At 45.2% G+C, this 24,668-nt stretch overlaps 2 protein-coding genes and 1 pseudogene across 5 annotated transcripts in view; 2 read left to right on the top strand and 1 right to left on the bottom strand.

Annotated features, from left to right (window-relative positions):
- The first annotated feature begins 1,110 nt into the window (after positions 1 to 1,110).
- OXA1L (OXA1L mitochondrial inner membrane protein) lies at positions 1,111 to 16,643 on the top strand. The gene is made up of 10 exons (XM_061430489.1): positions 1,111 to 1,218; positions 1,660 to 1,821; positions 12,330 to 12,552; positions 14,086 to 14,229; positions 14,500 to 14,585; positions 15,064 to 15,228; positions 15,416 to 15,520; positions 15,607 to 15,769; positions 15,856 to 15,936; positions 16,021 to 16,643. The coding sequence occupies exons 1-10, from the start codon at positions 1,156 to 1,158 to the stop codon at positions 16,161 to 16,163; spliced, it is 1,335 nt and encodes a 444-aa protein (XP_061286473.1). The 5' UTR covers positions 1,111 to 1,155; the 3' UTR covers positions 16,164 to 16,643.
- On the top strand, positions 9,888 to 10,429 carry LOC133255849 (large ribosomal subunit protein eL21-like; annotated as a pseudogene).
- Positions 16,644 to 16,892: 249 nt separating the features above from the next.
- Positions 16,893 to 24,668, bottom strand: part of SLC7A7 (solute carrier family 7 member 7) — a 38,249-nt gene continuing 30,473 nt past the window's right edge. For all 4 annotated transcript variants that reach the window (XM_061430486.1, XM_061430487.1, XM_061430485.1 and 1 more), the window contains 8 exons: positions 22,364 to 22,489; positions 21,181 to 21,325; positions 19,636 to 19,759; positions 19,286 to 19,389; positions 18,918 to 19,014; positions 18,029 to 18,178; positions 17,638 to 17,821; positions 16,893 to 17,413 (listed from right to left, as the gene is read on the bottom strand). In XM_061430486.1, coding sequence (XP_061286470.1) covers positions 17,307 to 17,413; positions 17,638 to 17,821; positions 18,029 to 18,178; positions 18,918 to 19,014; positions 19,286 to 19,389; positions 19,636 to 19,759; positions 21,181 to 21,325; positions 22,364 to 22,489 — 1,037 coding nt within the window. In that variant the 3' untranslated portion in view covers positions 16,893 to 17,306. The remainder of the gene's footprint in view (positions 17,414 to 17,637; positions 17,822 to 18,028; positions 18,179 to 18,917; positions 19,015 to 19,285; positions 19,390 to 19,635; positions 19,760 to 21,180; positions 21,326 to 22,363; positions 22,490 to 24,668) is intronic.

The raw sequence follows: 24,668 nt of genomic DNA, 5'->3' as shown, positions 1-24,668 counted from the left end.
TCTTACACAACAAAATCTGGAGACAGGTGGGTCTAATTCTGATGCAGCAACAGCTCAATGACATCATCAAGTATTCGGGGATTTTCCAGGGGATTTTCTATCTTTCCATACAACCATCTTCAGCATGTTCGCCTCTCATCTTTAAAGATTTGTCCCCTAGGGGACTTCGCTGGTGGTCCAATGGCTAAGACTCCTTGTTCCCAAGGCAGAAGGCCAAGGTTCATCCCTGGTCAGGGAGCTAGATCCCGCATGTCCTGACTAAGAGTTCACATGCTGCAACTAAATACATATTTTTAAAAAAGATTTGTCCCCTCAATGTCACAAGAGGCTCCTCAATCACCCTAAGGAAAGCGCAGAGCCTCCTCTTGAAGTTTTCTCTTTTTATCTGGAAGGAAAGTATTTCCTAGAAGCTACCTTCCTTCAATTTCTAATTCCAGACCATTCTCAAATTTCACTGGATCAGTGATTACAGGGGCTTCCCAGGTGGCGCCAGTGGTAAAGAACTTGCCTGACAATGCAGGAGACATAAGAGACACCGGTTCGATCACTGAATTGGGAAGATCCCCTGGAGGAGGAAATAACAACCCACACCAATATTCTCGCCTGAAGAATCCCATGGACAGAGGAACCTGGTGGGCTACAGTCCATGGTGTCGCAAAGAGTCGGACACGACTAAAGTAACTTAGCACGCACTGTAATTTGTTGTAGTTTAGTTGCGTCCGACTCTGCGACCCCACGGACTGCCTGCAGCACACCAGGCTTCCCGATACATTACAATATTACCTAGCAACAACAAATCAAACATCACTGGGTACAGAAAACCCACACCGAGGACAGCCAGACCCTCTGGAGAGTCTTTTTTAGAGAATAGCGGATTTTAAGTATAGAGAGAAAACCGCTCAGGATTTACAGCCACTAACAAAACCCGGTTATTAGGCTCTGAACTTCAATCTCCTGAAAACAGAATCAGCGCGATCTCGTTAATGTCCCTTTGCGGCTTCTTACCCACTTCAAATATGGCCGCCAAGCGCCAGTTTCCTTTACCTCTTGAGTGTGGTAAAACTCTGACTTCATGCCCATTTCCAAAAGGGCTTCCTCCCGCGAGGCTGCGGTTCTCAGTGCGCAGACGCAAACGTACGTCCTCTTCCCGGCAAGATGGCGTTGGCGTTGATGTGCGGACGCCGGCAGCTTCTGCGCTTACTACGGCCCCAGCGTCAGGTAAGGATACCCCGGGTCCGAGCGCCAGGATGCCTCACTGTCCCTGTGAGCCGAGCCAGGAGTGGCTTGTGCAAACGGGCATGAGCAGACGCTGACCTGCTCACCCGGACCTCCTTCTCGTGGCCTCGGGTCATATGAGGGCGCGGAAGGGTTACGTCCCAGACTCCGCGGGGTCAGCAGCCTCGTATTTTAGTCTGTTCCTGGGACAAGCGTCACTTCTTCTAGAGAAACCTCAGCCTCAACTTCTGGGCCCCGGGGTGGGTCTGCGGTAGCTGAGAAGCAGGACTCACAGCTTGCATGCTTTCGGGCTCGCAGTCTGAGCGCGGGGAGTAGAAGAGTCCTCACCTGTGGAAATTGGCTGCCTGTCTCCTGAGGGGAGGGATGAGCATAATTATCGATTTTACCTGATAAAAGGACTCCATCTCCCTTTTACCCACTCAGTTCCACAGCGTCGCAGGGCCCTGCCAGTGGCCCCGGAAACCGCTGACAGCTGGGCTCGGGTTCCCAGCCGACCGGTGCCTCGGGCACCCGCGCTATGTCCTGCTCATGGCCCCAGGCCCCCGCGGCCTCAGTACCTCTGCCGTCTCTTTTGGAGAAGCCCAGGTAAGAGACATTTCGTCACTGAAATGTTAGGAATGGTGCTTCTTGCAGATTTTATTTTTATTTTGCTTTGATTGGGAGGAGGGGAATATGGAGCTGTGTTCTTGTCCACACACCACCCAACTCCCCAAATGATAGCATCTCTGCTTGGGATAGATTTTCACATCAGTGGTAAAATTATTGAGAGCGCAGGAGGAAAAGTTTATGTTGTAAACAAGGCGTTGTTTGCCAGAATGGTGGCAAGCCACTGATGGTGAAATAAGATGCAATTCTGTTTGTATATTGGAAAAATTATAATTTGCATGTCAAATGTGGATAAAGAATGTCACCTGCCATATCAGTAAACAAAGGATGTTGAGGCCAGCAGTCCCAGTGGCCACCCCCAACAAGTGCACCCTGAGGGAATTGAGGATGGAGAAACAATACTAGCGGTAGCTAGTTAGGGTACATATCAAAGGAGTGATTTCAGTAAGCCCGAACTCTTGCATCTTTCCATACATAGAAAAACACTAAATTCATTAACTTGAGACTTCTGGTTTTTATTAGCTGTAATTTTTTGGTGTTGTAATTACCTGGTTGGGCTGGGACTGAGGGGCATTGTTTGGCAAACTCCTGTATATCCTGGCTCCTCCCTTACCTCTTCTGAACAGTCCCTCAGAGCTGAGAGCCTGTGTCCTAGGCTTAAGACCCGAGTAATAATAATAAGTATTAGTCGCTCAGTCAACTCTTTGCAACTTCATGGACTGTAGCCCGCCAGGCTCCTCTGTGCATGGAATTCTCCAGGCAAGAATACTGGAGTGGGTAGCCATTCCCTTCTCCAGGGGATCCTCCCCACCCAGGGATCAAACCCTGTTCTCCTGCTTTGCAGGGTGATTCTTTACCATCTGAGCCACCAGGGAAGCCCCTCAGTAATGCCCCAAATGAAACACAATTCTCAACTTTTAGGTCTTGTTTTTTTTCCAGTGGGCAGTTTGGGCTACCAGCGAAGGGGCCCAGAGTAGCGTTTTCCCCTTCCCCTGAACTGGGGCCTTGGTACAAGCAGGGGCCTCTTGTGCCTATCTGCCTCCTCAGAGAGTCCAGACAAATGTGGGTGAGTCTCTCCTGGTTCTCGGATCTCCCACTTACCGGTTGATAATCCTTGTATTTGGCAATGTCTAACAGGTACCTGGCTCCCCATTTGAAAGTATGGTGTGCATTCGGCAGCCAATTAAATAGACTGAGCTTCTGGGCAGTCTTTTGTCTGACCGTGCCAATTCTCAGGGACTTCAGTCATCTTAATCTTGGTTGCATCAGCCTATACAATAACGACCTTTACTTTCTTATACTGTTTTGAGTAAACTTTATAGATCTTCTGAAGGCTACATCCTTTGTACTTTCTTGTAGGGGTACCTCTTTTGTCTTACTGATTTGAGTTGTAATTAAAGTGCCACCTGTCAATAACCACTGATGCTTTAAATTGGAAAAATGTCTTCATAGATACATTTTTACAGAGCTCTCATTATATACAGCTGTTTATTGATACCTATGGAAAAAAAAACAGAAGGTGACTACACACAAACTCACACACACACACACACAGTAGTTAACCTAAGAATTCTGTTAGTTTTTTTGTTTTTTAAAAAAGGTATGGACAACCTTATTTGTGGTTTCTGTTTCCCTTCAGTGAGTGGGTTTTACAGATGCTAATAAAAACATGAAGATCATTAATGTTGATTAGGCTGATTAACGGAGGTTTAAGAAATGAAGAGAAAATCTACAAACTTCTTCCCACTAAAGTGGAAATGTTAAAGAACTCGTGTCTCAAATGGATAAAGAAATCTTTAAGTGGTTATATTAAGAAAAAAGATATATAAAACAGATGCTAATAGGATCAAAACAAAAGATTTCAACACATTACCTTAGGTTGGATGGACCAACATTATTGGTCCCAGTATTAGCTTTTCTTCCCCCTAAAGGCTAGAAGAAACTTAAACAGAGATATCTGACTAACAGTTGCTTGGGACAACAGTTGGGGCAGTTGATTAAGTTTTAAAAAATTGATAAAAGAGCCTGAGTCCCTTGGCTCAACCTCTCACTGGGAACCCGGAGCCTTTTATACAAAAATAGATCAAATGATTTTATTAAAAAGGAAGTTTCTGGACTGCTTCTAAGACCAAGACTTGATGTGATCCTGACAGAGACTAAAGTTAAAGTTATAGAAGTTGATAGAAATGAGATAAAAATTTATCAAAACTGGTATATTTAAATGGGCTTTATGTAAGATGATTATATCTCTTTTGCCTTATTGTGGGATAGACATCATGTCTCACTCCCCTGCCTGTTATTATTATAAGACAGGGCATATAAATCTGCTCCTCAGACTATAGTAATTAACCATACTAAAGGAAACCAGTAGGGTTATCAGAGCACACACACCATAACGTAAAAACTGGGAGCTGATGTCCCAGGGCTAGCAAAAATAGTAATAGAGATTTGCTCTGGGTCTAACTGGTGCACTCAGAAAGAGGGCCTTTGTTGAATGCCTTATAAAAACTTTTGAAGACATAGTAAATTGAACCCTAAAGTTCTATAATGTAGAAATCTTGATTTTCAGTTTAGTTGGAAGTCAGTGATTAAAAAAGAAAACAAAATTTAGTTCAGCAAATCAGTCTTAGTATCACTTAGGCAATTGACCAGTTCTTTGGGAAATTAAAAGCAACTATTTTTGTCTTGAAAATCTCTATAAATCAGAAATGTAAATATAGCCTCTAAACTAGTAAGTTTATTAATACTTGATTCAAAACTTAAGTTTTTTGTTGTTGTTGTTGGTTGCTAAGTTGTGTCTGACTCTTTGTGACCCCATGGACGGTAGTCCCCCCAGGCTTCTCTGTCCATGGGATTTCTCAGGCAAGAATACTGCAGTGGGTTGCCATTTCCTTTTCCACATAACTAAGTATTTTAATGAAACTATGAGATCTCTAGTATTATCTGTTTGTATGTCTGTATATATATTATGGAGAAGTCAATGGCACCCCGCTCTAGTACTCTTGCCTGGAAAATCCCATGGACGGAGAAGCCTGGAAGGCTACAGTCCATGGGCTCGCTGAGGGTCGGACATGACTGAGCGACTTCACTTTCACTTTTCACTTTCATGCATTGGAGAAGGAAATGGCAACCCACTCCACTGTTCTTGCCTGGGGAATCCCAGGGACGGCGGAGCCTGGTGGGCTGCCGTCTATGGGGTCGCACAGAGTCAGACACGACTGAAGTGACTTAGCAGCAGCATATATATTATACATATAAGATGTCACTACCTCTGGATATACTTTTCAAAATTTATAAAAGGCCTCTATTTAATTGACTTTAAAGTAAGTACTTACAAATTAACTCTTTCTATATAAAGGAAACTGGCCAGAATGAATTTCGGGTTCATGTGATCTAGGAAATAGTAAATTAATATCTGGTGTTAAAGCTAGCTTAAGCATGCTGGCTTAATCAGTTAGACATATCTTTTATTCTACCTAGGTTTACTAAAAGTCAGTAAGTTCATATTCTTTGGCAACATTTTCAGCAAGAAAAAATAATAACTTGGTGTTATTTTCATAAGTTAGGAAATCCACAACCCACATGGTGCAGCAAAATAAATGAGTTGAGTTATCAACTGGGGGGAAAAAAAGCACAACATAAAGGTTGAGAGTTGAGTCTTACTTGGGGCATTCAGTTCAGTTCAGTCACTCAGTCGTGTTCGACTCTTTGTGACCCCAGTAAACTGTAGCACACCAGGCTTCCCTGTCCATCACCAACTCTGGGAGCTTACTCAAATTCATATCCATCAAGTCAGTGATGCTCTCCAACTATCTCATCCACTGTTGGCCCCTTCTCCTCCTGCCTTCAATCTTTCCAAGCATCAGGGTCTTTTCAAATGAGTCAGCTCTTCCCATCAGGTGGCCAAAGTATTAGTTTCAGCTTCAGCATCAGTCCTTCCAATGAATACTCAGGACTGATTTCCTTTAGGATGAACTGGTTGGATCTCCTTGCAGTCCAAGGGACTCTCAGGAGTCTTCTCCAACACCACAGTTCAGAGGCATCAGTTCTTTGGCACTCATCTTTCTTTATAGTCCAACTCTCACATCCATACATGACTACTGGAAAAACCATAGCTTTGACTAGACGGACTTTTGTTGGCAAAGTAATGTCTCTGCTTTTTAATATGCTGTCTAGGTTGGAGCTTTTCTTCCAAGGAGCAAGCATCTTTTAATTTCATGGCTGCAGTCACCATCTGCAGTGATTTTGGAGCCCCCAAAAATAAAGTCTCTCACTGTTTCCATTGTTTCCCCATCTGATTGCCTGAAGTGATGGGACCGGATGCCACGATCTTAGTTTTCTGAATGTTGAGCTTTAAGCCAACTTTTTCACTCTCCTCTTTTACTTTCATCAAGAGATTCTTTAGTTCTTCTTCACTTTCTGCCATCAGGGTAGTGTCATCTGCATATCTGATGTTATTGATATTTCTCCTGGCAGTCTTGATTCCAGCTTGGGCTTCATCCAGCCCAGCATTTTACATGATGGACTCTGCATAGAAGTTAAATAAGCAGGGTGACAATACACAGCCTTGACATACTCCTTTCCCAATTTGGAACGAGTCTGTTATTCCATGTCCAGTTCTAACTTGCTTCTTGACCTACATACAGATTTCTCATTAGGCAGGTAAGGTTGTCTGATATTCCCATCTCTTTAAGAATTTTCCACAGTTTTTTGTGATCCACACAGTCAAAGGCTTTGGTGTAGTCAATAAAGCAGAAGTAGATGTTTTTCTGGAACTCTCTTGCTTTTTTGATGACCCAACAGATATTGGCAATCTGATCTCTGGTTCCTCTGCCTTTTCGAAAACCAGCTTGAACATCTGGAAGTTCATAGTTTATGTATTGTTGAAGCCTGGCTTGGAGAATTTGGGGCATTACTGAGGACTTAACTAGGATGCAAGCTCCCAGCTCTGAGGGATTGTTCCAAAGAGGTGAGTGAGGAGCCAAGGTATATAGGAGTTTTGCAAAACAAACAAAAAGGTAGTTGAAACATCAAAGGATTACTGTTAAAGAAAAACCAAGTGTCTCAAGTTTATGAGTTTAGCACTTTTCTGTGTAAGGAAAGATACAGGAGTCTTTTGTTCAGGTGCTCAGTGATGTCCACCTCTTTGTGACCCCATGAACTGCACCATGCCAGGCTTCCCTATCCTTCACTATCTCCTGGAGTTTGCTCAAACTCATATCCATTGAGTCGATGATGCCATCCAACCATCGTTTGCCACCCCCTTTTCTTCTTGCCTTCAGTCTTTCCCAGCATCAGGGTCTTTTCCAGTGAGTTGACTCTTCACATCAGATGGCCAAAGTATTGGAACCTCAGCATTAGTGCTTCCAATGAATATTCAGTGTTGATGTCCTTTAGAATTGACTACTTTGATCTCTTTGCTGTCCAAGGGACTCTCAGGCATCTTCTCTAGCACCACAGTTCGAAAGCACCAATTCTTTGGCACTCAGCCTTCTTTATGATCCAACTCTCTCACCTGTACATGATTACTGCAAAAACCATAGCTTTGAGTATACAGACCTTTGTGGGCAAAGTGATGTCTCTGCTTTTTAATACATTGTTAGATTTGTCATAGTTTTTCTTCCAAGGAGCAAGCGTCTTTTATTTTTTTTTTTTTTTTAAAGGCTTAAAATGTATTTTAATAAGTTCATGTTGCATTATTCATTTCTCAGAAAAACTTCAAAGGTATTAGGGACAAATCAAACATGGTACACCAATAAAAAATGCACAGCATAACTACCTAAGATAGGCAAAGCTAAGAGCTACCATCTGACACTCAGCATACAGCAACCCTGTTCTCAGGGTTGTACTAGGCCTATCAAGAAAGCTGTGAATGGCAACATCACAGACACAAAAGGGCCATTTCTGGGTTGTCCTTACCCAAGAAAAAGATGGAGGCAAGTTTAACACAAGATTTTTTAAAGATACACTAAATGAAAATCTCTAAGAGAAAATGTCTTCCTTGGGACATGAAAGGGTAATATATGGGACATAACAGAACCGTATGTATGTTGTCTGTGACCTCTGTGGACATGTGCCTGAATTCCCACCTGGGAGTGATTGGAACAGTGGGGCCAAGGTCATTGGGGGATGTTTGGTTTTTGTGGTATATGTGACAGGATCTCTGAGGTGAGACAGTGCACTAAGTCATGTCCGACTCTTGCGACCCCATGGACTGTAGCCTGCCAGGCTCCTCTGTCTATGGGATTCTCCAGGCAAGAATACTGGAGTGGGCTGCCATTTCCTTCTCCAGGGAGCAAGCGTCTTTTAATTTAATGGCTGCCGCCACTGTCCACAGTGATTTTGGAGCCTAAGAAAATAAAGTCGGTCACTGTTTCCATTGTTTCCCTATCTATTTGCTATGAAGTAGTGGAACCGGATGCCATGATCTTAGTTTTTTTGAATGTTGAGTTTTGAGCCAGCTTTTTCACTCTCCTCTTCGACCTTTAGTTCTTTAGAACCTTTAGCCCTTTAGTTCCTCTTCACTTTCTGCCATTAGGGTGGAGTCATCTGCGTATCTGAGGTTATTGATATTTCTCCCTGCAGTCTTGATTCCAGCTTGAGCTTCATCCAGTTCGGCATTTCACATGATGTATTCTGCATAGAAGTTAAATAAGCAGGATGACAATATACAGCCTTGACGTACTCCTTTCCCAATTTGGAACCAGTCTGTTGTTCCATGTCCCGTTCTAAGTGTTGCTTCCTGACTTGTGTACAGGTTTCTCCTTTCTTACAGGAGGCAGGTAAGATGTTCTGGTATTCCTGTCTCTTTAAGAATTTTCTGCCGTTTGTTGTGACCCACACAATCAAAGGCTTTAACACAGTCAATGAAGCAGAAGTAGATGTTTCTCTGGAATTCCCTTGCTTTTTCTGTGATTCAGCGTATGTTGGCAATTTGACCTCTGGTTCCTCTGCCTTTTCTAAATCCAGCTTGTACAACTGAAAGTTCTCAGTTCACATACTGTTGAAGCCTCACTTGGAGGATGTTGAGCATTGCTTTGCTAGCATGTGAAATAGGTGCAGTTGTGCAGTTTGAACATTCTTTGGCATTGCCCTTCTTTGGCATTGGAATAAAAACTGACCTTTTCCAGTCCTGTGGCTACTGCTGAGTTTTTCCAAATTTGCTGGCATGTTGAATGCAGTACTTTCACAACATCATCTTTTAGGATTTGAAATAACTCAGATGGAATTCCATCACTTCCACTAGCTTTGTTTGTAGTAATGCTTCCTAAGGCCCATTTGACTTCAAACTCCAGGATGTCTGGCTCTAGATGAGTGATCACACCATCGTGGTTATCCAGGTTGGTCAAACTTAACTGCAAATGCAATAAAAGAGCCCCATATTGGCCATTTTCAGGGCAAGATTTCCTTTAATTCCCAATTAAGTGAGTACTTACACGTTTTGTACATACATAGACGTGGCTAGAGTGTTAGTTGGAGGCAAAGATGTTAGGCCAGCCTCTCATCTAATCACCCAGTTTAGACTGCTTGGTGTCTCTACTGAGCAACTCCCCATCTTTCATCTGGGCTCCCCTAGTATCTTTCAGCTGGGGAGCCAGGTACCAGTTAGAGACTGCCAAATAAAACTCAGAATCATCAGCCAATAGTCAGGAGATCCAAGAATCCCCCTGAATTGTCTGGACTCTCCAAGGAGGCAGACAGTCCCAAGAGGCCTCTGCTAATATGAGGCCCTAAGTCCTCAAAGAGTTCAGGTGAAGGAGAGAGGTATACTCTGGATCCTTTGGTAGTCACCAAAATGGTTAACTGTGAAAAGTGTACAACCTAAAAGTTGAAGATTATGTTTTATTCAGTGAACTTGCTAAGGACTTAAGCCTGGAAGACTGCCTCTCAGATAAGCTTTGAGGGGCTGTTCCAAAGAGGTAAGAAAGGAGCCAGGATATATGGAAGTTTGGGGAGGTGGTGGGAAACAGGTAGTCAGAATATCAAAAGATTTTTTTAAAATAGTATTAAAGAAAAACCAGGCTCTTCTCTCTCCCGGCCCCTCAGACTGATTCGCCAAGATGACCAACACAAAGGGAAAGAAGCGGGGCACCCGCTACATGTTCTCCAGGCCTTTCAGAAAACATGGAGTTGTTCCTTTGGCCACATCATGCGAATCTACAGGAAGGGTGATATTGTAGATATCAAGGGAATGTGTACTGTTCAAAAAGGAATGCCCCACAAATGTTACCATGGCAAAACTGGGAGAATCTACAATGTCACCCAGCATGCTGTTGGCATCATTGTAAACAAACAAGTTAAGGGCAAGATTCTTGCCAAGAGAATTAGTGTGCGTATCGAGCATATTAAGCACTCTAAGAGCCGAGATAGCTTCCTGAAACGTGTGAAGGAAAATGATCAGAAAAAGAAGGAAGCCAAAGAGAAAGGGACTTGGGTTCAGCTGAAGCACCAGCCTGCTCCACCCAGAGAAGCACACTTTGTGAGGACCAATGGAAAGGAACCCGAACTGTTGGAGCCCATTCCCTATGAATTCATGGCCTGATGGGTGTAGAAATAAAGACCTGGACTGTGCAAATGATTCTCTTAATTGAGTAGAGGTGTTGTGTCCAAATTGAGTGGGTGATGTCTTTTTAAATTTAGTGTTTTTTCTTCCTGAAAGGTGTAAGATAGTTTGTTGTTCAGTATGCTCCATTTTTTAATAAACTGCCAGATATTATTTATAAAAAAAAAGAAAAGCAAAACCAGATATCTCAAGTTGATGAGTTTCGCACTTTTCTATGTAAGGACTGATGTAAGAGTCTGGGCTTGTTGAGATCATTCCTTTGATAAGCACCTTAAGTATAAAGTAAGTAAGTGAAGTCGCTCAGTCGTGTCCGACTCTTTGTGACCCCATGGATTATAGCTACCAGGCTCCTCTGTCCGTGGGATTTTCCAGGCAATAGTACTGGAGTGGATTTCCATTTCCTTCTCCAGCGGATCTTCCCGAGCGTGGGATCGAACCCGGGTCTCCCGCATTGTAGACAGATGCTTTACAGTCTGAGCTACCAGTATATAGCACCAATATTCTGTTTTCCTCCGTCCTGAATCCCCTCAGGGTATACAGTTGAGGGTGGCTGATGGCTCCCGCACCCTTTGTTTACTCATATGGCAGGCAACGTTTCTCTTCCACATAGCGGTCTTTCACAGGCAATCTAGAGAATTTTAGATTATCAACAGGGCCTGATCCAAAAGTAAGCAGTTTGAGTGGCCTATCGGCAGAATCTTTGCCAGATCTACACATCAGCCTTCCTAGTGCCATGGGACAAAACTAGTCATAATGCCTCCCAACTTTTGGTCAAATTTATGACCTGAAAAGAGGAAAAAAAGAGAAAAAATTTATGACCAAAGAATGTCACCTGCCGCGTCAGCAAACAAAGTATATCGGGGCCATCAGCCACTGCAGCCACCCCTATAGTGCATCCTGAGGGGATTCAGGATGGAGAAGCAGAATACTGGCCCTAGAAAGTTAAGGTATATATCAAAGGAATGATTTCAATAAACCGAGGCTCTTGTAGCTTTCCATACATAGAAAAGCACTAAATTCATTAACTTGAGACACCTACCTGGTTTTTCTTGAATTAGCAGTAATCTTTTGGTGTTTGACTACCTGGTTTTGGGGGGTTGTTTGTTTTGCAAAAATTCTTGCATATCCTGGCTTCTTCCTCAGACCTGAGAGGCTGTGTCCTGGGCTGTGTCAGTAATGTCCCAAATAAAACACAATTCTCAACTTTGAGGTTGTGCGTTTTTTCAGTTGACACAATTACAACTTGTATGTCCCTGATTTCATGACATTAATATTTCTCAGCACCAAGTAGATACCATCTTAAAAACTGAGTTGTTTAAAGAAAAATTATAATAGTTTAAGTGTATGCAAAATTGTGCCAGTGATACTCATGCAACTGAAATTTGGAAAATACTAATATAAGAAATAACTTCCTAACATGAAGGAGAGTCATGAAGTCTTATTCTGAGTAACTTATCTTCCTGCTTAGAGGGGAAAATAAAATATCCTTTTTTAAAAATCATGAACAGGAATATGTATTTAAAATAAGAAACCTTTACAAAGTAATGTTTTTTGAAAAACTGACAAATACCATAAGCATCATAAAACCTAGAAAAATAATTTTTAATTGACTTCCTGACATTAAATGTCATTTTTAAGCTTTGAATTCTTTGGACAGTATAGGCTGCCATGGGAGAACAAGAAATAGGGAGTCCAGAGAGTAAGTACCCCAGTGTTGGTTGTTGTAAGAGGGACCTCGTTTTCTATGTGTCTGCCCCCTGCTGAATATAATGTGCTTAGTCGCTCAAGCGACTCTCTGTGACCCTTTGGACGGTAACCCACCAGGCTCCTCTGTCCATGGGATTTTTCAGACAAGAATACTAGTGTGGGTTGCCATTTCCTCCTCTAGGGACCGAATATAATACATGACTTTTTTCCCCCACAGGTTCCGGCCCCTCCAGTCATTCCTGTAACTCCCCCACCCACAGCAGTACCAGCAGTACCTGAAGTGGCTTCTGGAGAGGCCGCAGATGTCATCCAAGCTGCTGCGGAGCAGAGCTTTGCTGAACTTGGGCTGGGGTCCTACACCCCAGTGGGACTGATCCAGAACTTACTTGAATTTATGCATGTTAACCTAGGCCTACCATGGTGGGGAGCCATTGCTGCATGTAAGGGGAACATATCTGTACAAGGGTAGAGGAAATGGGGGTTTGGGGTAGAACTTTAAAGATAGCAGCTCTATGCGTGGATAGAGGAAATAGTTGCATAAGTTTATAGCTGAGAAAAGCCGATGATGCAAATGAGTGAAAGAGGTTCATGACACTTAGATGCACTCCACTGTATTTCTTGGGGGCATTTTAAAACCACTAGGTCATCTAGGATTTAAGAAGTGTAAGTTTTTGAATGTGAGGGTAGGGTTTAAGTATGGGGACCTCCGTAAAAGTGATGAAGCCTGATAAGAGAGCAGAAGATCAGGTCAGATGGGAAGATACTCACATTGCTCCTCTTATAAGGTTAAAACTGCTTTAAATTCTGTTTCTCCCCATACGTTGCTCCAGTGATCTTCTCTCCCCCATGTCTTCAGTTTCTCCATCTTTACTGCCTTCTCTGAACATATAGGTGTGTGCAGGCATACCATGTGTTTCTTGGTAAATTCCTTCGCCTCATCGTTAATTCACTTTTAACTACTACCCTTTCTCCGTCTCTTCATAGCTATCATTTAAAAGAGTATTCTACACCCAGTAGGCTTTTCTCTCTTTCTGTTCTGTGACCCTCAGCAGTCTGATTTATACCACCTCGTTCTAACTGCCAGTGATATCATTTCTTAGTCCACTTTTCATACTTGCCCTTTCTGCATCAGACACGGTAGAGTGTGGAACCTGTCCCTTGGCTTTTGCAACTTTGTCCATATCCTCCTATCTCCATTGCTCAGGACTCTACCTGCCCCTTCAGTGCTGGTATTCCGGGTTCTGTCCTTAGCTCCCTTCTCCGTCCACCTCACACCATTTATCATTATGGTGATAAAGCTTAAATGTGTATCTCCCCCTTGTCTCTTCTCAGCCCAGGCCCACTTGCTTATCACAGATACCATCAACTAAATAAATATTTGTTGAAATGATCAGGAAATGTGAAATGTAAGAAAAGAAATAGGAAGGAGTTAAAGCAGTAGGCCACCAGGTTACCTCCTATTCCAGACATTTCTAGGACAGCATTTTTCAGACTTCATTCCTGGGAGCCCCAGAATTCTGTGAAAGTGCTTCTGAGCAAAGCAAATTCCAAAGATTGAACAGTCTTAACAGTCAGACAAGCCTCCTCACCCAGGGTAGCTTGATTTTATTTGTTATGTATATTGTGGTTACACTTAGAATTGAGGAAAAAAGGAGTCCATTAATCATAGAAAAGTTTGGAAACCATTGATCTATAAAAGTAGCTTCTGTCACCTTTTTGAGGAAATAAGATTGCTGGTTAGTTGTTTGGAGAAGTTAATGCCAGACTTTTGATGTCAACGCAGAGGACTGAGCCTCAAAGGAACTGAGTCACACCTCGCCCTTTGTTTGGGGCCTGTGGGCATGAGCCACAGGGTGGGAAGGTCCAGGCAAGAGACCCTCTCAGGGAGGACCTAGAAACGTTTAGCCGTCTAGCTACAGAATGGCTTGATGGAGAATGCAGAATGTCACTCCACTCCTAGTTTGTGTTTCCAGGCACAGTTCTTGCCCGCTGCCTGGTGTTTCCTCTCATCGTGAAGGGCCAACGAGAGGCAGCCAAGATTCACAATCATTTGCCAGAGATTCAGAAGTTTTCCGCTCGAATCAGAGAGGCCAAGTTGACAGGAAACCACACAGAATGTGAGTCAGTCACAGAATGAGCATGGGAGAGGACCTGTTTTCCCTACATACAGCTGGGGGTGGGGAGAGGGCAGTGGGTAGGAGGGGGAACAACTCAAATTGGGAGTTACTACAGTTGGGCAAGTTCTGAGATATACCTGCTTCGTGGGCCTACTGCTTCCAGTGCCTGGCCAGGGTCGGTTAGATGTGACTCATGGGCCAGGTTATGAGGATGGTCACCTCCACCAACCTAGCTGTTAGCCCAACCATTAACTTCTACTCCCTTCCCAGTTTACAGGGCCTCCTCGGAGATGACATTCTACCAGAAAAAGCATGATATTAAACTCTTTAGACCTCTCATTCTACCACTGACTCAGGTGAGCAAAAAACATTTCCCCTCTAACTTCAGAAACAATCAGATTAAGAGAAACAACAACAAAAATTAAAAATCAGATTACCTCCTCTGTGTTTCCCGGGCAATGGCTCCCCACTCCAGTACTCTTGCCTGGAAAATCCCATGGACGGAGGAGCCTGGTGGGCTACAGTCCATGAGGTCGCTGAGTTGGACACGACTGAGCGACTTCACTTTCACTTTTCACTTCCATGCATTGGAGAAGGAAATGGCAACCCACTCCAGTGTTCTTGCCTGGAGAATCCCAGGGACGGGGAGCCTGGTGGGCTGCCATCTATGGGGTCGCACAGAGTCGGACACGACTGAAGCGACTTAGCAGCAGACCCTAAAAGCAGGTTGGCGGTGATATTATGCTACATAAACCCATTATGGGTTTCAATAATGGAGTAATTAAAATGTTCCCTCTGTTAAAGGGTACTGACACTGTTTATCCTGTGTCACAGGCCCCGATCTTCATCTCCTTCTTCATTGCCTTGAGAGAAATGGCCAACCTTCCCGTGCCCAGCCTGCAGACAGGTGGTCTCTGGTGGTTCCAGGATCTCACACTATCTGACCCCATCTACGTATTACCTCTGGTGGTCACAGCTACAATGTGGGGTGTCCTTGAGGTAAGCCCAGGTTCGCCAAGTGCCTGTCCTGCAGAGTGGGGAGTGAAAGGAAAGCAGTTGTATAGAATGGTCATTCTTCACTCCCTGGAGAAACAGAACTGATGGGTAAGAGATCTGAACCAGGATCAATGACATGCATTTGCTCGTCAAATATATGTTCTTCCCTTGCTTTTTCTTTTTTTCCCAGTTAGGTGCTGAAACTGGCATGCAAAGTTCTGACCTTCAGTGGATGAGAAATTTTATCAGACTAATGCCCCTGGCAGTCTTGCCCATAACTATCCATTTCCCCACGGTAGGTGATGGCGTAGGGGCTGTCTCCAAGTCTCCTGGCAAGGTGCCCAGAGACGCAGCTTCCGAGTGCCTTCTCTTCTCATCCAGGCAGTGTTCATGTACTGGCTCTCCTCCAACATGTTTTCCCTGGGCCAGGTGGCCTGTCTCCGTATTCCTGCTGTACGCACTGTACTGAAAATTCCCCAACGTGTTGTGCACGACCCAGACAAGTTAGCTCCACGAGAAGGCTTCCTAAAGAGCTTCAAACAAGGTAAGGGCCCGTCCTCTGTGACAAGGACGGGGGAACGTGGTCTTGAAATGGGTCCAGGACCAATGGTCTTCCTCCCCTTTACACAGGCTGGAAGAATGCCGAAATGGCCCATCAGCTACAGGAACGGGAACGACGTATGCAGAACCACTTGGAGCTCGCTGCCAGGGGTAAATAACCCTTGCAGGCCAAATTCTGTCATTTGCTTCTTCCTTTTCTTCGTTCATCGGGATTTGTTTTCTCTTCTTCCCCAGGTCCGTTACGACAGACGTTTGCCCACAACCCTCTGCTGCAGCATGGAAAGAATGACCCTCCCAACACCCCCAACAGCAGCAGCAGCAGCAGCAGCAGCAACAAAGCAAAGTCAAAGCAACCCTGGCGTGACACGCTTGGCTGACCTCTGCTGCCTGCTCACACTGGCAGGAACTCTGTCTCTTCAGAGACTCAGCCTTCGAACATGATTTCATGCTGGGTCTTTGCGCCAGACCTAGAAACTGTGGGACATACTGATGTTCATTTAAAAATTGGATTCCACTACAGACTCTTCCACCTGATGGTGAAAGAACCCTGGGAGCCAGGTGATCTTTCCGTCCGCAGGGTTAGTAAACCTCTGTGCTACACACTGCTTCCTAACACTTACTAAACAGGGAAATGGATTGTGCGCTTCAGGAAGAATAGCTTGGGTGATGACTGCTCTTGCTGGCCCATGATCTTAGGAGGCATCTCAGTGTTGTAACCTGGCATGAAGGGCTAGATGTGTTGTCACACCCGTATTTGCCTTGTCTTCAGCGGTGTATGCCTGGTAAGTGGCAAATGTATATGGAGGAACCACATTCACTTATCCCAAGATTACCTATAAAATATCCTTCAAGAAGTAGATGTGCTCAATTTCTTAGTGATAAGAGGAACAGAAGTTGATACAGCTTTTATCAAATAACCTAGCATTTTGCTACAGCAGCATAGGTGTTCTCTTGGGTAGAGGCTGATTGCATCAGCCTTCACCACCTGGGTTAAGAGGGAAGAAATGCTCAGATTCTTTGTAACATAAGATTGTTTTTAGTCTTCCTGCCTGGCTCATGGAAACTATCCCTAAGACACTGTATAAAAATGATGGAGCCACTCAGAGTTTAGAAGCATACCCTTTTATTGTCTAGCACCTGTGACAGTTTCATGTCTCTAAAGGAGAAGGAAGTTAAAGCATTGTTGGATTTTCCAGTGGAAGAGGAGTGGGCAGGCACACTGGAGGTGAGTGGATATCTTAACACATGGGAACATGCCACTGGAACATCCAAGCTCACACTTAGCATGCTTCCCATCACAGTCTGCTTTATGTCCCTTTAAAAGAAACCTGGGATAATATGTAGCAAAACAAATAAATTACTCTCCATCTCTCAGAAAGCAAGTTCAGAGGTTGCTGAAGCTGCCTAAGAGGCTTCTGGACAGGTGCCTCCAAAGAAGTGAGCTTTCCTTTTCAACTTCCTTGCCTCCAGCCAGCAGGAGATAGAAGTCCCTGCTTTCCACATCTCGAAATTTCTTGTGGTTATTTAGACTTGGGATCCTGTTGTTTGGACTGCTGTCCTCCATCTTCCAAATCCATCTCTGCAGCAACTGACATACATAGGACCTGGAGGTACCACGTGACAGAGGCTACAAACAGAGGTTTGAGTCAGAACTGAGAAGAAGTCAAGTCAACTGGACTGAGTCCAAGTGACACTGAGTGGGGCTGGGCCCAAGGGGACAATTTCAGTTAAACTTCAACAACAGGTAGGAGCTATGGCAGAGGTGGCTTGGGAGAGTAAGAGTTGCAAAAGAAAAAAAAACCAAGCCTAAGCTGTACAACAGCTGAGCTGACTTAAGGATCCAAGGCTTACCCACAATCCTGCGGAGCCAAAGAGGTCGTTTGTGTTCTGGCACTCTGATGATGAAGAAGTAAAAGGGCAAGCCTGAGAGAGCAATGCCAATGCCGATGAGAGAATTGATGGTATCACTGTAGAGTGGAACAGCCACCAGGAAGACGGTGCAGAGGCAGAAGACAATGGGGAAGAACAGGCTGAGCTGAGGGCCCAGAAGAAACGATTGGAGGTTAAACAGGTCAGGGTGGACAGCCACAATAACCCCCCACTCCCGTAGAGCAGAGTGCTGAGCCTTCCTGTCATCCCCTTCATTTCAATGAGTACCACCCACAGTTCTGGGCCAAGGTTTCTAAGTAGGTGTCAGAATCCCTGGAGCAGGTGCAGCAAATGTGGGATGGAGAGGAATTACCTTGAGAGGACGAGGCCTGTTGGGCTCCTTCCAGCGCAGATAAAGCTGACCCACAATAGAGAGCCCCACGAAGAACCAGTAGCTGAAGCTGTAGTAGTTAATGAGCTTAAAGATGTCCTCCACACACAAATAGATCAACGCCATGAGACCCTGTAGGCACAAGCCCACGTCAGCTCCTGTCAGCCTCTGTCATGCAAAGCAGTTTCCAGTCCCCTTTATCCCACAGATCCACCCCCCTTGTTAAGTCCTCAGTTTCTCCAACTGTCCTTTTCTGTTCCCACCCCATTTGCCACCTTAACTTCATTCATTTCCTATCAAGTCAGTAGCCTTTTTCAGCCCATTCTTCAAATCCTTGCCAGCTTAATCCTCTGTACAACACAGCTTGAAACAATTCCTCAAATAGCTTTTGCCCCAGAACCTCTCCAGAATGGCTCCAACCTATACGTCCAGCTTTTACTTTCTACTACTCAACTCCACACCTCCAGACTGCTGATGCCATTTTTCTAACCTAAAGCCCATCAATATTTGCAACCCTAAACTTTGAAGACCCATTTCAAATTCTCCAAAGTCTGTCTTTCACTTCTACCCCTACAGAAATGACCATTTCTCCCCATAGACACTACGTCATTATCTGCCACAGCAGCCATTACAATGTATTCCATGACTATTATGCCTCACCCTAGACGACGAGGCCACCATTCGTTAGAGAAGGTGGATTCTCTTCAGAACCACCGCAGCAGTTAGCACAGTGCCTTGCCCATGGTGAACGGTCTGCTGATAGTTTTTCTATTAGAATATTTAGAGCTTCTTGGAAGCTAGAACAATTGTATCTACTGTTACTAAAGCTTCCCCATTACCTGGCTTTCAGCCCAACCTTGAGATCACTTACATTGAAGAGAAGAGCTGACACCGGTGTGAACCGCTCCACATGAATCATGCAGATGGTATCAGGGAGATGGCCTTCTCTTGAGCCCACAAAGAAAAGCCTATTTGGGGTAAGATAGGAGAGGCTGAAAAACCTGGGCAGCATGGGTGTGGCCGGGTTCATGTGCCACAAGTCCTTCCCTCCATCAAAAGGGTTTGATTAATTTGGAAAGAAGTTGAATACCAAGACGTGTGAGCACTGGAGGCTGCTGATGGGAATGAGGCCAAAGGGTTGACTATCATTTGGGGAGCACGGTGACTCAAGTGGATCCTGTAAGTCTGGCCCTGCCATATCTCTTCACAATACTCCTCATTAAAAGAAGACACTCATACCTAGACGCAGCCACGATGGAGGCATTGAGGCCGCCAAAGCAGGATAATGCAACCGCTAATGGAATGGTCCAATTGAATATTCCAAAAATCTGGTCTGCAAAAGTCTAAGGGGAAGAAATGGAGAGGAGTCATTAGCAAGAGCCAACAGAGATGGAAGGCAAGGAAGAGCATGCCCCCTGGTCCCTCTGCTGGCAACCCAACCCTTCTTACATAGCATGGCTAACAGGACCTGACAAGCCCAGTGCCCTAAGCGTATTCCAAGGACTACCGGATTTCTGGGACTCTGAGGAGCGACATCATACCCCAGAGCCCACAAACACACCCTCACCCTTCTAGTGAAAATCCTTTACCACAGCAACAGCATCGCTTGCCAGGATGTCCCTCATGTTGAGCACAGTATAATAGGCCACATTGGTGAGGATGTATATGATGGTGACAATGGGCATGGAGATGCCAATGGAGAGGGGCAGATTCCTGCAGCCAAACAGAACAGTAGATCCATCAGTCCCACAGTCTCAGCCCCATTGTCCTTTGATTCTTAGACTGCCCGCACCAATCCAGGGCTGGGGCCTCCAAGGCAGTCCCCAGTGCTTTTGCCTTTAAGTTGGAGAGTGGCTTAAACTCAAGAACTAAAGAGCGTCAGGTGGAAGAAATATCAGATTCAGAGAAAGGCCTACACACACAAAAAAGGGGAAAGGATTAACAAATAACCATGTCACGGTGTGATAATAGCATGGGAAGGTTTTGTTTTACTCGAGGTTTCTTAGTATCAGGCTTCTTCTCCAAGATTATCAACACTGGAAAGTTTGTCTTAAGGTTAAATAGAAAAGAAATTATGGAGGGAAATTGTGAAATCTAATCTCTCTAGAGAGTAAGACAGGCCCTCAGTAATAACAATACGTACACCTGAACGAGCAATCAGAAATATGCCCACCCCACTCCCTTAGTCAGTTTGAGAACCTTGAGTGCTACCCTAGCCCTTGGCCAAGACAGCGTATAGTCCCTCTGGCCCAAAATAAGCCGTGATCTTTATAAATGTTCTTTGCAGTGAGACTTGGAGCGGGGCTGGGGTAGAGAGGGGCAAATATTCAAGTCATTCAGCTTCTGTCCAGTAGGTGGAAGCACCACCCAGGCCTCCATCAGCTATTGTCTGCTCCCAGGGTTGCAACACTAGATGTATATCAAGAATACTCTTGTTTTTCAAAGCCAAAAGGAGTTTATTATTATTTTAACTTAAGAATTTCAGAAACCTCATTTCCTGGCAAATCTTAGTTCCTAGAGTCACTGAATTTTAGAGCCAGGAAAGGCTCTGAAAGTCATATAGTTCAACCCCCTCAGTTATAGATCGGGAGCAGGCAGAGATGGCAGTGAATTCCCTCAAGGTCACCCAACGAATCAGTGGAAAGACAAGTCCAGGCCCTCTGACTCCCTGCCCAGTGTTCTTGTCACTCTCTGTGACTACAGGACAATTCAGTGGTGTCCTGAAACAAACAAATTCCTAAGTCACTTAGGAATTTGAGAAACATGGGATCAGAAGGAAAAGGTTTCTGGTAGTCTGTGACCTGAAGTTATACACATAGGAATAAGGGTGAGTGAAAATCTATCAAGGAAAGTCTTTTTTTAATTTAAAAAAACACAAACACATGATACAGCCTACTTTGATTAATGCAGAAATGCAAGAACAAATGTGAAAAGCCCTGTAAAATTTTTTAGTATAAGAAAGTTCACCTCTTAGCCCTGTCACTGTGATCATGGAAAGCCCAGTTACTTGTCCAGCCTCAGGCCTGTCAAAATGATGCTGACAAAACTGACCAGTTGTATGCCATCAGCACATAGTAGGAGTTCAGTAAATGACAGCTGTCATCGCTATGGAAAGTTGAGAGTGAAGTACCTACCTCTCAGGGTTCTGGATCTCTTCAGTGACATAGTTGAGGGTGTCCCAGCCAGAGTAGGAGAACAGAGCCGAGTACAGTGCCAGAGCAATGTCACCCACTGAAAATGATGAACCCTCAAAGGAATTTTCAAAGTGAGTCGAGGCTCCTGGAACCCAGAGAACACAGAAGGCAGAAGGATTAGTGGCCTATACCCCAACTACAAGGTGATTCAGTAAAGGAGAGGAAGAATACGACGATAATAGAATGCTTGTGGTTTCGAACACCTTAGCAGTAAGGGTACCAGTGAAAGAATGGGGAGCAGAAGAGAGACACCTATAGAAATGGGCCAGACTGCAGGGATCAGCACCCGGATCCTAGCAGGAAGGACCCTGGTGAATTTCTAGGGTAAAGAACAACAGAGCACAAGGGCTAGAGAACAGGAGTGATGCAGTTCTGTCTGCTCCCCTCCTAACACCACACAGCTGACACGGAGTGGAGGATGGGCAGGGATCAGTGTGCCCAGTCAACAGAGCAGTTATAGGCGTTCACATCTGGAAACTGGGTGAGGAGTGGGTGCCACAGGTTCATTTCTGCCCATGCCCACTCCCAGGGGGAGAACAGTCACTGCCACAGCACTGGGCTCGACAATCTGCAAAAGCTGGCTCAAGATCAACCTCCCCTGGGAGGCAACATGCATAGACACGACAGGACAGGTTTGGGGGTCAGTCTGCCTGGTACAAATTTCAGCTCCACTATTTAAGCTGGGGCTTCCCTAGTAGCTCAGATAGTAAAGAATCTGCCTGAGACCCAGGTTCGATCCCTGGGTCAGGAAGATCCCCTGGAGAAGGAAATGGCAACCCACTCCAGTATTCTTGCCTGGAAAATCCCATGGACAGAGGAAGCCGGCGGCTGCAATCCATAGGGTCACAAAGAGACAGGACTGAGCACCCAGCATGCACTTAAGCTAGGGACTTTAGAGAATTCCTTGGCAGTCCAGTTGTTAGGACTCAGCTTCCATTGCAGAGGGCACAGGTTCAATCCCTGGTGGAGGAACTAAGATCCCACGAGCTGTGGGGCATGGCCTAAATAAAAGGAAATAGTAACAGTACCTATTAAATGAAATCATGCACAAAGGCTACTTAGAAGAGTACAGCTTGTGGAAAATGCTTAACAAACATGAGTTGCTGTTACTATTATTTCTTACCCTGGCCAAGTCTAACAATGCCTGCGATGATGATGGCGATCAGTGCCAATACTTTAGCGTAGGTGAAAACATCTTGTACCAGGGTTCCCCACTTGACATAGGCACAGTTAATGAAGGTTAAGAGACCTGAAAGAAAAATAATGCTGATTGGTGACTGACCCTACCATCCAGAGGGCCTTAGACACCCCAAGCGATTTTTCTAGTACCCATCACAAAAACAGACCCTTTGGCCAAAGACAGAGGTGTTTAGGCTCTGACCTGCTCTGCACTGGAAACCTCTGCCCAAAATTTCCTCACCATTATCATTCAAAGGCACTTGCTGAGCACCTGGGTGCACAGCAATACACACACACACACACACACACACTCAGCACTTAAGAGATACAAAGTGACTGGATCTGCTTACACACAAATGTGCTCACAGCAATAGGAGGCAACTGGCGGTGGAACAGGATTAGTGATATATTCTGGCTGTTGGCTCTGAAAAGTCACAATCTCTCCCCATCTCCAGCCCCGTAGCCCCTTATGTGGGCCCAGGAATAAACACTCTCATGCTGTGGATCACTGTTAACCTTGATGAGCCTTGCTGTAACTTATCCAGTGTCTGGACCAGCAGGTCAGGATGTGTGACCAGGATTCGGCTGGAGTCCAGACTTCCTGCCTCTGCTGGCCCGTTCAGCTGCTTGTTTTCACGCTTGGAAAGATTCTTGAAACAGGTTCCTATACAAAGGAAGGGGGCATTTTTCCTGACTGGACAATGCAAAAGTCAGAGCCATGGCCATTCCTCAAGTCCTTCCACCCTGGGGTAGAGGCAAACTCTTTACCTGGAAGAGCTCCAGCAAAGTTCATGGATTGCCCTTAGAGCCAGGGTTCTTAACCTAGGGCTTCCACAAGGCCTGGAATTCTCTGTAAAGTGTTATGTTCATATGTCCAAAGTATATGCATTTTTCTAAGAAAACGGGTCCATAACTTCCATCAGAATATCAGAGAAATCCACTATCCCTCTCCCACAATAAAACCTATAATCTGCTACTTCAGAAGAAGAAATTCTAGAGCAGAAGCCCACACAGGCTGTGAGGTCAACCAGTAGCCCCAGGATGTGGCCTGGGGTGGCAGGGGGGAGGGGGAGGGGGGGAAATCAAAAGAAACAATTCTGAAATTCAGCAGAATGTCCCTCAACCCACACCCCGAACCTCTTAAACAAGCAGGTAGGCACATACCCTGTAGCTCTCCTGCTGCGGTACAGCAGATCCCGGTACTGCTCCTCCTTCCCAGCTCAGCAACTGGGGCACCAGGAGGAGGGCTGCCTTCCCAGAGAGAAAGCACTGGGCCTGCCTGCTTCTGGCCCCCAGCTCAGCCCCAGGGACTCCCTGTCTCCCTTCTGGCGGTGGTGTGGGCTTTAGGGTCCCCAGCCATCCTGGTTTTTTGTGTCCTGGTCTCAACACACTCTGGCCCAGGACTACTTCCTCCTGAGGGGCAGGAAAGAGCAACCAAGCCATCTCACCTTCTGTCTCCCCCTCCCTCACTGCCTAAGTCTCTTTCTGTTCTTCCAGAAAGGGGGCTTTCCTGTCCCAAACAAACATTAGGGCTTTCTGCCTAATAAGACAATGAACAACCAAACCTTATCACAGGGCTGGGCAAAAATGCACCCATAACTCCAGGCCAATGCAGTGTTAAGTTAATAATTAAAGACACGAATGTGTAGTCACCACAAGCACCCCCACAAGATGGCCAAATCTTTCAGATCTGCTGATCCTCCTCAGCCAGTCACTCATCCTTCACTCCTCACTGGCGTCTGCCTCCAGCCATTCAGCAGCCCTCATGCCACTTCTCCCCATCTTGTAACCTCCACCCCTTACCCTCAGGCTCTGCTGCTGACACACAAATATAACTTAAGCCAGGCTGGATTAGAAACACCAGGACAACTGGAGCTGCCACATTCACAAAGGAACAGGATCCCATAATTAAAATTCAGTTAGCGACTTCCCCGGTGGTCCAGCGGTTAAGAATCTGCCTCCCGATGCAGGGGATGTGGATTTGATCCCTGGTTGGGCAACTAAGATCCCACATCCCTCAGGGCAGTAAGTCCGAGTACCATAACTAGAGAGAAGCCCCCACACACAACAACGAAGACCCAACACAGACATTTTTTTATTAAAAAAAAAAAAATTCATGGTTAGCCCTCAGCATCACCAGGGTGCCAGCACCAAACTGGGATGGGCGGGGACTGGCTCTAGCTCTGAATCAGTCTGTACCCACGTGCCACAAGGTTCTGTTCTCAGCTCTGTCCAGGGAGCTGGACAGG

This window comes from Bos javanicus, chromosome 10 (genome assembly GCF_032452875.1).
Source record: "Bos javanicus breed banteng chromosome 10, ARS-OSU_banteng_1.0, whole genome shotgun sequence".
Lineage (NCBI taxonomy): Eukaryota > Metazoa > Chordata > Mammalia > Artiodactyla > Bovidae > Bos > Bos javanicus.
This window is presented reverse-complemented; position numbering and strand designations above follow the sequence as displayed.